Below are 12,544 nucleotides of genomic sequence, written 5' to 3'. Positions count from 1 at the left end.
TAGATGAAAATAATTTATTTTATTAAAAAAATAGATAAAAATAACTTAAAATTTAAAAACAACATCATTTGATCATTTAATAAATATTATTTATTAATTAGCTAATTAATTTGGATAAAATAATATCTACTATCAAAAAGGTTGTATGAAATTAGTGATTTTTATTTTTTATTACTTTGGATATTTATTTGAATTTAAAAAACCTTTTTATAAGTTGAAAAAGAAAATAATAGGTAAAGATATTTATTGTTTAAGTTTAACTTGTATTGAAAAACCGATCCATTTTATTTTAATTTATATTTTATGTTTATGATTTTAATGGTGTAATGTTAAATCACAGAATACAAAATCCAAAATTATCAATATGTCAATGCGGTAGCTCAAGGTAGTGACACTATGAAATCCTCATGATTTGCCATTCCGATCCCTCGGTCATAGGAGCACAGGTATGAAGGCCCACTGAAGCCACTGACACGGAGAAGGGAATGAATAGACAGGCATGTGAGCACGCAGCAGTAGGGCCGTAGAGATGGAGCAATCTCAGCCGTCGATTAGAGGAAGACGGCGGAGAAGGGCGAAGGGAAGCCAAAGTGGAAATGTGCCGCGTTTAGAAGGGGGTGTGAAGCGCTCGTGCAAAGGAAGCGACGCCATGTCCGCCATAGCCAGTCAGGAATAGAGAGAAGCTCGTCATAGAGAACAGGCATAGACAGACATCAACTGTAAGTTAGTGAGATCTCGACGTTTTTATACATCGCTACTTCGCCTCTCCAGGGCCACTCTTTCCAGTTAGCTCCCTCGCCGACTCGGACGAGGACCGCAGCCACACACAGTTCAGGTTTCGTAGCCGAGGGATCGTTATGCAAGCAGCCCCTGCGACGGTGCTACCCCCTCCGTATTCTGCTGGAATGCAAGCAGCGTCGCCTCAACAGCAGCAGCAGCAGCAGGTCTACCCCCAGCCAGTGTTGACGCAGCATCAACTACCACCGCAGCAGGTTCAGATTCCAATGCAGGACGGCTATGGAGCTGCAGTCGCGGGGAGCATCCATTCAATGCTGCTTGCTCACGGCCTCAACCACAGTGCGGTCTCCTTGTCTGGTCAGAAGCGAGATAGTTCTGGTGCTCCTGTGCACGGCGGCCGCGGTGCGTATTTGCCTCTTACTGTGTTCAGTGATCATGTGTAGGTGTGTCGAATCATGTTGTCCTCGGGCCTGACCGTCTCATGTGACCCCTAGAGTAGTAACAAGTTCGTTTTCTTATGAGTTTGTTTATTCATCTGTTTCCTTATTTGTATATTTATTTTTTCTTTAAAATACGTCGCAGCCCAGTTGCTCTCAATCTCGAGCTGTTACTTGATTCGTTTCAGAGCCTGATATTGCTGAGACAGTAGTGTTGTTCCTTGATGCGTTAAGCTCTGTATGTCTTCGTGGATGCTCCTGACGGGCATACCATTCGATTAAGCTGAGCAACGATTCTTAAGTATGTCCCCTAATGTACTCATTTGTTCTTGAGCAGTCTTTAGATGTATTTATACTTAAGGTTGTTCACGCTGACGCGTACTATCCTTACCACCTCCTACATAGTTGAGAGGCGCCCGAATCACCTAGTTGAGGGTACTGTGTGCGTGTGCTGATGTGTGTGTATGTTAAGACACACATACTACATCCTCACTTCCGTCGAATCTTTACACTGGAGCAGCCTTTTTTGAGCTATAAGTTTGAAACTCCATGCAGATTATATCGTCGCTATTGCATTAAGCCCTAGGACTGACTACCGGTAGCTCAACGAGGCGAAGACTGAAAGATGACAGGGGGTCGGTCGATTGGTACATTTGTCGTTTCCGTGCTAGAGGTGCTCATGATAAATTAGGGTATGAATGTAAAAGCATGTAGTGGGAAAAGTTTTCTCTGAAACTTTTGGTCCAAGGTGAAGCCCTAATAGAAAGTTGGAAATAGACAACCTGGATACCATTACGAGTCTTATTGTTTTAAATTGTAAAGTGAGTTTGAGTTTTAATTCGGGGTTTCTTTCTGAAGGAAACTTGCGCGATTCCATTTCCATCCTTAAGACTTCACGTTTTACGTTGTCGTGTTTTTGTTTTCTAGCCTGTCATCACCTAAGCTTCAATGATTTGTACCTGAGCAGTTTACGTCTCGGATCTTTCCCTTTCGTTGTGATTACGTATGGTAGTCAACCTAGAAACCTATGGACGATACCGCTTATTTATCATAAGATTCCTAAGATATCCAGAGCATAGTCATGGCTCACCGTAGTTTCAGACTAAGGTCTTAACTTACATGCTAAACTTCACCTCATTGTCATGTGTCTGCGGTATCTGATTGGCGAGTCAGGCTTGAAACTAAGTTTGAGGTCAGTTATGCTGAACTGTGCTGTTATTGCAGATACGACCGATGGTTCTTTTGTGAAACTTTTTGTTGGGTCTGTGCCCCGAACAATTACGGAAGATGAGGTTAGTCTTGCCACATTACGCAGTCTTCCTGCATTAGACGTTTTCTATTACAACTCAATTTTTTTTACAAGTATATGTCAGTGTTTAACCACACTTCTACTGTGCCATATTTTTTTTGATGTGCAATTTGTCCTTTTAATTTTAAATTTTTTCTTGTTTAAATACTAACATAGCTTTGTTACAGGTGCGACCAATGTTTGCTGAGCACGGAAACGTACTTGAAGTTGCCATAATCAAGGACAAAAGAACAGGAAATCAACAAGGTGCTTCTTGTGTCGTCACTTCATGCTTATGGTTATATACATGTTTGCAGTTCAAAGTTTTTAAAACTATCGTCGCGTATCTCACTACCGGTGCACACATGGTAAGGATGTGCACCACATTTCTTCGCCTCACTCATCGTCACCTTTGCGGTTTTATTTTAGATGTTGTTAGACTTCGACAAGTGGGAGTGATTGAGAGAAGAGTCATTGATGGTATTAGTTGTAGGGATCGAGGAAGTAAGGTTAGAACCAACGTGGTTCGAATTCTGTGCAAGATCCATCGTACTTCAGGTTCTTTAACTGAGGAAAACTTTATTCTTCATAATATTGGTTCAATCATTATCAATGAAATTCCGTTTGTCTCAAGTCATTCTCACATGAATGTAGAGGTTTGTATGACTTGCTGTGGCTGGTTAAATAATGGTTTGAAGAATTGTTCTGTAGATTTCTGTTTTGTTGCTGGTTTTTTCTGAAAACCTTTTTTGTTTGGTAGCTGCTGTGTATACACATGTGTTGGTATTATCGTCAGTGAACCTTATCAGTAGTGCTGTGGTTATGAAATGCCAACCTTTGAACATAGTTCCTTGTAGGATTGTTGCTTATGATTAGCGTGAATAGCCTGCATGTGATGGTTGGTGGAATATCCTGAATGTGCTGTGATGGTTATGGAGCGCAATGATTTTAGCGGTGCTACTAACCAGTCATTCTTATTGAGGGTTTTATTCTACCCCAAAAAAATTGTCCACAGATGACTGCTACGTGAGGCCCTTGCGGCGATTGCCTCTGCCTAGACTTTAGCTTTTCATTCGGTAGAGGATTCACTACACACGAACAAGACATCATGTGCAGAATGTTTCTGAGCAGACATGGCCTTGGTTCAGATTTATGAAAGGTGCCAGGTGGCGCGCCTCATCATACAGGCTCAGCCAGAAAAGCTTCCGTGAGTGATTGCTCATGTGTCTTCTGACACCAGTATGTGTGCGATCTCACGCATCGCCTTCTGGCTGGTGGAGTACTCTTGTATGGGCTATGAGAATGAGTGCGATGTTGTGCCACATTTTGCATTTCACGCCAAATCTGTTCATGTTGCTCACCATGAACGATGTTGCAATCATGAGTTCATGAATGCCTTGTCATATGTGTGTAGCTAATCCGCTTAGGTGGTGTAGTTATTTCATGATAGCAATGTTGTGTATGCCATTCGCCATGGTTGTGTACAAGCCTATGAATGATTATGTAGAAATTTATGGTAGAGTCATTGGTTGCATACGGTCCGGGAATGATTGTGTAGATGGTCTGGAAGACTCGCTCCTGAACAGTGTCTGCTGGTGTTCAGTTGACGGAATATTTGCCTTCATTAGATTTTATAAACCCTGAATGCCCTTGATCAACTGGAATTCATATACTGATTGGATGATGGATGTTGATACAGTGGATTAGATTTCTATTTTCCTCAGTTGTAGTATTTTAATGCCATTCGATTTTGATTTGGCATTTTGCAAGTTTGAACTGTAAATGTGCCGCGTCTTTTTGCCTTTGTGTGTGTTCTGGTAGTGAACCTTTGCTTGGAATGGATTTAAAAGGCATGTTGATATTCCCAGGATTTGAATACAATTGTAGTGTTTAATACGAGTCATAAGAGGCAGAGAGACCAGAATGTCTTGGAATTCGCTTTCTTGCATACGCCTCTCAATGTTTGTCTTGTATTGGTACTGGCATTACTCTCCGTCAGCTGGTTGCAATAAATTCAGTACGCTTCGGGGAGCTTGGCATCTTAACCCACCTGTGATTGTTGAGTGATGCAGGATGTTGCTTCGTTAAGTATTCTACTGTTGAGGAGGCGGAGAGAGCAATCAGGGCTCTCCATAATCAGAAAACGTTGCCTGGGGTATGGAAAACTTTGGGTGGTTATTAAACTATGTTGTTTATAGGTCTTGTCTTGCATTTTAAATTATGCTGTCGTTGAGGTGTTAAGTTGAATTCGGAAACCTTAATTCTGAGTGATGTTCTACCATCTATTTTGCTCTTATCCGCCTACTTAGTCCTCTCAAGAATGTAATGCTGATATTTGAAATTTGACAATTATTCGTCGAGGGAAATCGTCGAAGAAGAGTAACGTGGTTTCTCTTACCAGGGGGTTTCACCAGTACAAGTGCGTTATGCTGATGGAGAGCGTGAACGACTTGGTATATGATTTTTGCATTACATTTTTGCTACGAATGTGCTTGATTGTTTATACGAGTGCCTGAATTTATCGCCCCTCTACACGTGTTGATATTGTTGGCCTTCAGATTGAATAGATTTCCTATGTGTGTGTGGTTTCACCTACTTTGGGCACATAGGCACTCTTGTAAGAAGGTTATAATAGAATGCCGCAGTTTGTAACGTCTGTTTTAAAATATTGCACTGGTGTAGGGGCTGTTGAACATAAACTGTTTGTTGGTTCACTCAACAAGCAAGCCTCCGAGAAGGAAATAGAAGAGGTAAGATTTATTATTGGATTAAGCTACACACTCTTTTGGTGAATGGTATTTTTGAATAATGGGTATGGTTTTGAGATCACGGAGGTTTTTCTGATTAGTCATAACAGGAAATTCAAATCAGTCTTCAGAAGCCAGTCATAACAGCTTTTTCTGTAACAAGTTCAGAAGTCGAAGACATACTTAGTTTTAATGATCTTTTTGAATGGATATATGCTTCTGGCTGCAGCTTTTTATTCCCTATGGCCGAGTTGATGATGTCTACATCATGAGGGATGAGCAGAAGCAGAGCCGAGGTTTACCTCTGTCATCTTTGTTCTTGATTGAATATTGTACACATTTGCTACATTTGTGATGAAAGTCAGTTAGATGGTCAAGAAAATAAATTGGATGATATGAAATACAAATTATTATCATTGTTATTACTAAACTTTTTTTCCCATTTGAGGAATCGCATGAATCTTAACTGTAAATTCATAGTAACGCTAGTTTATTGGCTATTTTCTTCGATTATTGAGACCCAAATTACTTATATTTGGTTGTACTACGTTAATGCTGACTTCAATCGAATCGTGCAGGCTGTGCTTTTATTAAATATTCTCAAAGGGATCATGCCCAAGCAGCAATCAATGCTCTGAATGGAGTTCACATAATGCAAGTATGACCACGATTACGAACCAGTGCTTTTCTTTCTGACGGTTAATTTTTTTCCTCTATAGAATTGCTTAAAATCCTTCACTAGTGTGTGGCATTATTATATCTTCAATATGGTGATACATTATGTGCCCAAATTGCAGAACTAATTTTATGAAATCATCATTTAGTGATGTATTCTTTGGTTGTCTTTCGAAGGTTTTATTGAGAATACTTACAGTCCAACTTATTTAAACTGCGCAGGGTTGCGACCAGCCATTGGCTGTTCGCTTTGCTGATCCCAAGCGACCGAAGGGTGGGGATGCGAGGTATGTCTTTAGTCAGCACATGTAGAGTGCGACGCATTTATGTTCTCTTACGAGAATATCTACTGCGTACTAGTTTAGGACCTGAAGTTAAAAATTCAGCTTTTGTTAATTATGTAGAAGCTGGACATCATAGCTAACTTAGCTTCATTATGAAGTCAAGGTGCAGTTCATGCACTCATGTTTCAAGTCAATGTGGATGATAGTTTGATTTGTGTTTGCAATAAGAATATACAAGGTACTATGAACCTTGCCTGAAATTGTCCGGTTATCATTGTTCTGTTGCAGAGTTGGCGGTCCAGGTTTTGGTGGCCCAAGTTTTAGTCCTCGCCAAGGATCGCAAGGTCAACAAGTGCAAGGAGGTTTACGGTTCGTGCGAACTTACAAACTAATTCTTTAGAATGAAGTTATGCTACATTCTAATCAACTGTATTTTAATTTCTCATATTCTTCCTTCGATTACTTTTGAATAAAATTCCCTGTATTTAGGTTAATAATGCTTACGCTGAAGTTTATGTCTGGTGTTAGTTTAGGCCTATGCATTCACAAATGGGTCTTTCAGCTGGTCGGGTCCCACAATTGAGTTGGAGACCTCAAGGAGTAGTCGGTTATGGTCATCTCCAAGTAGTTCCTAGTCCATATGGGCCTAGAGGAGGACCTGTTACTGGTGTGCCGCAGATGGTAAGCTAAGCATTTTGATCTCGTCTATTTCTTCCTCACTTCGACTATATGCTCAACATCTGGTTTTCTACTAGTCAACTTTCGTGAGCTGGATCCAAGATCAATGTTGATACTCGTAGATTGTATCTAGTTAAATCTTTTAATTATGAGATAGAGATGTATGCTTGAATGACTACCTCAACCTGACAGTACCCAACCTCTTTTCCTATGATAATCAAGTGATGAGCATGTTAATGAAATATGAATTGGGTTATTGATGTTTGGTTATTACTTATCTTGCGCAGGTAAGTCAAGGAGGCTACCAACAGGCACCTCAACAAAGGCCTCAGCAACAGTACGTCCTTCAGCCTTCACAGCAACAACAGCAACCGATACAACAGATTCAGCAGCAATCTCAGGCTTACATGCCGCAACAGGTACGATTCATTTGGTATGCCTGCTAAAGATATTTGGATTGTGTGCAAAAGTTTTGTTCCTATTTGAATTATAAATGTTGAGACCGAGATTTTCTATATTGGAGAAGGTTCAAAGGCGTTAGAAGATACTAGTTTGCCGTGTGTTGATACAAATTGGGTTTTCTCTTAAGGGTCCTCCACGGCCAATAATTCAATTACAGCCAGGAGGCCAGCAGCAGTCGCAACAACCACAAATGTTGATGCAGTTGCAATCGCAACCTGCTCAGCTGCAACGACAGCAGCAGCAGCTATCTGAGCAGGTTGCACTCCAGCCAGTGGGTCAGCTACAAGCTTTGCAACCTGGGCAGCAGCACACCCAGCAGCAATTACAGCCGCAGCAGGTCCTATAAACATCAGTCTTTTTGGTTTGCATCGCATATTTTGAGACACTGAAATTTATGGTGTCTTGTTATTTCATAGTGGTCCATTTGAGTTTGTTAATTGTTGAGGCATTTGTAACAACCAAAAATACAGTTGAAACACTTACTTTCATTGCATGTAAGGTTCTTGGAAGTGGTTTTGCGGTTTCTAACTAAAAGAGTCGCTTTATCCTCTAATGTGTTTTCCCCTCAGTGATCATCAAGTACCTGACAACTTCTTGATCGATCTGCAGGTGTACCATCAAGTGCCTCAACCTCAACAGCTTCAGCAGGTAATCCACTTTGAGGAGATTGGAGAATAATATTGCTCATTTATGATAATTTTTTTTTGGTAACTATTGGCGATTTTTCTGCAAGTCCTGAGAGGGGTCTAAGTTTTTGAAACCTCGTTTTTGTGATCCTCATTTCAGTCGTGTTTTCTTTTCTATTTGTTTGCTTCCAAGGTAGTATTTGTTTGACACATTTATTGTATGGATCGCACATTTACAACCTGCTGTGGATATGATGCAGCCTGCCTATTATCTTCCTGTTCAGCATTCTCAAGCTCATGCTCCTGTGGCTGCTCCTCAACCTCCAGCCCCGCAACTCACATGTGATTGGTCGGAGCACACTTCTCCTGAAGGCTACAAGTATTATTATAACAGCACAACTAGAGAGAGCAAGGTGTGTTATTGATGTTTTCGGCTATTTTTTGTGGAAGAGTAGAATAATAATTGCTTTAAATATGAAATTTTTGGATCTTTGTGGTTACATTTGTAAATTCTCATTTAGTTGATTTACGTCTGGCATTTCATTTGATTTCTATAGTCGATAAGAGGATAAAGAATCCCTTTTTGGCAGTGTTCAGGATAAGACACTTCAATTAGTGGTTGAGCTCGTTGATTCGATTGTTCTATTTGATTTTCAATTGGTGAACTGCATAGAAAGAGCTCATAGCCGTGTGAGAACCTCTAGACTTGAAGAGGAATTTTGTTTATAATGATCTTGTTGGTTCTGTTAGTGGGAGAAACCGGAGGAGCTGAAGGCTTTTGAACAGCAACAGCAGCTGACACAAGTAACATTACCAGCAGCCACCAGCACTTCTGTATGTCTCTCCTTAAATGATCATGCCTTGTATCCACGCTCAGTCTGGTCACTTAACTAAGAATGTTAACTGTGTTTGTTAACATCAGTTAAACGTCTAGCGCATCATCACGGCAAAGGAGTGGTTAGCTCCTGCATTAGCGATGTCATAGTAATATCAGTTTACTTCGCAGCATTATTTTGATTACTTCGTGAGATAGGATGGGTTCAATTTTGTCACATAAATTCTCCTAGAACAAACAACCTACTGCTATTATACCTTAACCGTACACTCCCTGTCGTTCCATCTTTCTAGCTATGCCATTTTAAGTCCGAGATTAGTCGTCCTATTAAATTTAACTTCTGCTTTTGATGCTGTTCCACTCGCAGTAGGTACCAGGTAGACTCGTACATTATATTTTGTCCATTATTTCTCTACTTTGTGTAGTTGACTCTATTACCTAGTTTTTTTTTATACTTAAATATTTTTGATTTTTAATAGGGAATGGGCTACATGCATTCACAACCTGTCACCAATGGCTCTGCAGAACTGCCTAGGCAGCAGGTAAATTTTTATCCAACGCCTCTGATCTATCTCTGAATGTTAGCACTGTCAATATTAGTTGGGGTTTGAAGATAATTTTAGACATGTGCAGTTTTATTTTTGGAGGCCCCGTTTTTAAGTGAAGTGATCATCTGCTGAGTAGTTTCGGGGATATGGTGCTTAGGTGTTTGTGGACCATCTTTCCTAGTTCTATTTCTCTTGTGGGCGGACTTTACAATTCGTGAAAGTAGTCCTCTTCTCACTGTTTCATTGTTGACTGTATCTCCACTGCTTCATACCTCGTTATCTTGAAATTTCGCATTTAAATATCCACTGCATAAGTGAAAGACATCTGTTGGTTAACCTAATTTTTTTTAAAATTTTCTCGTCTAGGGTTGTATTTGCTGTAACAGTCCTTTTGCCTACATTCTTACTTTTCCAGCTGTATCAAAGTGTTTTTGTCACCTTGTTACAGTTGACGTGGTTTTAGTCTCTTACATAGAGGTTGACATGTACCGATATTTGGTCTCCTTCGAAGCAGATTTGAGATTCCATTCAACATCAGAGCTTACAGTGATCACATCTCTAATTTCGAAATGATCAATACTGAAATGTTTTACTTGTGCAGGAAATATCATCAATGTCAAACTGGGGGTGGAGAGGAAAAGTAGCCGGAACAGGGGACTCGGGTAAGGCTTTTGGGCCATTTCTTTGGCATTGCATCTTTGTAATGAAACAATCATGTGTGATCATCAGAGGCTATTTTTCTTACACTTGTTTTGTTTCGGTAACAGGTCCGTAAGCTTTCACAGTGCCAGATTCTTCCGGGGCTGAACAACGCTGCTGTTGGAGGTCGTAGGCTCAAGGTATTGTATTCATAAATTCACATGAGATCTTGATGTCTCACATCGAGTAGGTCATTATTTTGTACTGCCTTCGCACATAAAATTTTCATTTTCCTACTGATTCTTTGATATAGGATAATGATTATTCATCGCTGTCTGGCAGGTTGAATGGAAGCGAGGTGAAGTGAATGTAATCAGGGGTACCAGCAACAACAATTTTGAGAATTAGTGATTTTAGATTGGCACTCAGATTTTTCTCTCATATTTGTAATGAAATTGGAGCAAAATTTATACCCAAGACATCGCAATACCATTATTGTAGACATCCTATTTCGTGTATCATTTTTTATTTTTATTTTTATTTTTTTAGTGGGAATCTGAGTTTGTTCCCATACTTATTAAGCGGCACTTCAATCACAAGTTCACTACACGCATTATTGCTTAGTACAACTAAATTGGAGTCCAACTAGTTTCACCATCACTACAAAATCGAAGACAAGCATAGTTGTTTTTTTACTGGTAACAGTCAACTACGGTTCTTAATTTCTTCGTCTTCCACCAATCTTTAACCACCATTGCCGCACTCATTTGATGTTCTTTGTTTAGGACTTGGCAATTGCATGCCCAAGAATCACCTTAAATTAATGCAACAAATAAATTCCAAATCATTGTTGATTCTTGTATGTACTCATTTGTTTATCTAAAGATATATTATACAGCGGACATGTTTTGTTTAGAAGAGAAATTTGAAGAAAATAAAGAATAGAAAAAAAACAAACAAACTAAAGAAAATATATTTTCTCATGGGTCACGAGTTTGGATGTTCACATAAAGATGTTTTTGAGGTAAAAAGGGAATCCAAGTTGAATTTTTGATGTAATGTTGGCGATGTGTATAAAATGAAGCAAACATCACACAAAGGTAAGACAAATTTAATTTATCAAATGATATCTTTGTCTTCTTTTTAATTGTTCTACACTTCATTCGCTTTTATACTTACTTTGTAACACTTTCTTTTTATATTTTCTTCCTAGCATAAAATTCTATTCAATTTTTTTCAACTTTTGTTTTATATATTTGTATATAATTTGCTTCTCATACCCTATGGGTGTGTGGCAACAATTCTATTTTAACATAAACTCATAGATGTTTATCATGTTTGAAAGGAACATTAATTTTTTATTCTAAATACATATATATATATATATATATATATATATATTCTTTGAATTAAAGTTATGAAATAATTTTTTGGTGGCAAAGAGTAATAAGAGGCTTTTATAATAGAAACTATTTACATAGTATAAGACATGCAATAAGTAATTATGTACTTGAATAACTTTAATCATGCACAATTTAGACAATCTATTGTCAATTTTTTATTTTGTATTCTATAATATTGTCTTATTTTTTAAAAAATTGTAATAAATTGACATGATCATGATAATTTTTCTTAACAATAAATTGCTTTGCAAACAATTTAAAATAAGATTTGAATGTGGAAAAACAATGATAGCTTTGAAATAAACAATTACTTTAAGGCCATAGCCAAGTTTAGCAAATGTGATATTGTGAACAAAAATCATAATAGGTATAGAAAAAGCTTTCACAAAATTAATTTTATTGGTATTACTTTTATGTATATATATATATATTTTTATTTATTTATTTATTTATTTATATAAGAGATTTGTAGAATAAACTAATTTCTAGCATTAAGTATATCTTGTTTATATAAACCAATGTTTGCATAGTCTTTTTACAAATCTATAAAATAAAGTGGTACATATATATATATATATATATATATATATATGATAACAACTTGTCAAATAAGTTTTTATAAAGACTCCAATTGTATTTGTATTTGTATTTGTCTGAGAGGAAAAAAAATATATATATATATATATATATATATATCTTGGATTGCAAAAGAAAAAAACCTATTCATAATCTATTCAAGGTAGATTTTTTGATAATAGAGAAATACCATCATTGTTATAGACAAAGGTTGAATTGAATGAATTCTACTAAAATAATACATTAGAAGCTTTTGTGCATTGGATTCTCATGTAAGTAGCATCCTCTAAACTTTTGTTGTTGTCTTAAGGGCTTTTATTTCTTATTTTAAAGAAGTAATAAAATATAAAATATAAAATAAATTGAATTAAATTTATACCTAATGATATAAGCTTATATATATATATATATATATATATATATATACATGTATACATATCCAAATTACATGTATTAAAATGCAATTTAAGACATAAAATAAAAACTAACAAACACTTAGTATTATAAGTATTAGAAAGGACTATATTTTGAACTAAAGTAACATTTTGGTCATTATATATTGTGAATATTCAATTTTTATTTTTAATGTTCACAAAATATGATATTAC

The 12,544-nt window shown here is 37.4% G+C and overlaps 1 protein-coding gene across 3 annotated transcripts; it reads left to right on the top strand.

The window, feature by feature from the left end:
• The first annotated feature begins 617 nt into the window (after positions 1-617).
• LOC112290660 (flowering time control protein FCA) lies at positions 618-10,434 on the top strand. Of its 3 annotated transcripts, none has more exons than XM_024537193.3 (21): positions 622-1,140; positions 2,400-2,467; positions 2,652-2,730; positions 4,536-4,618; positions 4,865-4,916; positions 5,146-5,213; positions 5,440-5,506; positions 5,789-5,868; positions 6,108-6,172; positions 6,458-6,538; positions 6,703-6,850; positions 7,135-7,266; positions 7,437-7,510; positions 7,566-7,646; positions 7,919-7,957; positions 8,196-8,348; positions 8,686-8,769; positions 9,250-9,312; positions 9,920-9,980; positions 10,086-10,157; positions 10,300-10,434. In XM_024537193.3, exons 1-17 carry the CDS (start codon positions 858-860, stop codon positions 8,705-8,707), a joined length of 1,575 nt encoding a protein of 524 aa, XP_024392961.1. In that variant the 5' UTR covers positions 622-857; the 3' UTR covers positions 8,708-8,769; positions 9,250-9,312; positions 9,920-9,980; positions 10,086-10,157; positions 10,300-10,434. The 3 variants fall into 3 exon arrangements, with proteins under 3 accessions (XP_024392960.1, XP_024392961.1, XP_090111485.1); XM_090255359.1 differs by adding an exon at positions 3,612-3,670 and having other exon boundaries at positions 676-1,140; positions 7,437-7,646; XM_024537192.3 differs by having other exon boundaries at positions 618-1,140; positions 7,437-7,646.
• Positions 10,435-12,544: the final 2,110 nt, after the last annotated feature.

Source organism: Physcomitrium patens, chromosome 13 (assembly GCF_059467195.1).
Source record: "Physcomitrium patens ecotype Gransden chromosome 13, ASM5946719v1, whole genome shotgun sequence".
NCBI classification, from domain to species: Eukaryota; Viridiplantae; Streptophyta; class Bryopsida; order Funariales; family Funariaceae; genus Physcomitrium; species Physcomitrium patens.
The sequence above is the reverse complement of the archived record's forward strand: the minus strand, read 5'-3'. Positions and strand labels throughout refer to the sequence as shown.

Excerpts from the sequence above, each read along its gene's own strand:
- LOC112290660 (XM_024537192.3), top strand. The coding sequence starts at position 858 with ATGCAAGCAGCCCCTGCGACGGTGCTACCCCCTCCGTATTCTGCTGGA. Across the intron at positions 5,869-6,107 it reads ATGGAGTTCACATAATGCAA|GGTTGCGACCAGCCATTGGC; the intron begins GTATGACCACGA and ends TAAACTGCGCAG. Across the intron at positions 6,539-6,702 it reads CAAGTGCAAGGAGGTTTACG|GCCTATGCATTCACAAATGG; the intron begins GTTCGTGCGAAC and ends GTGTTAGTTTAG.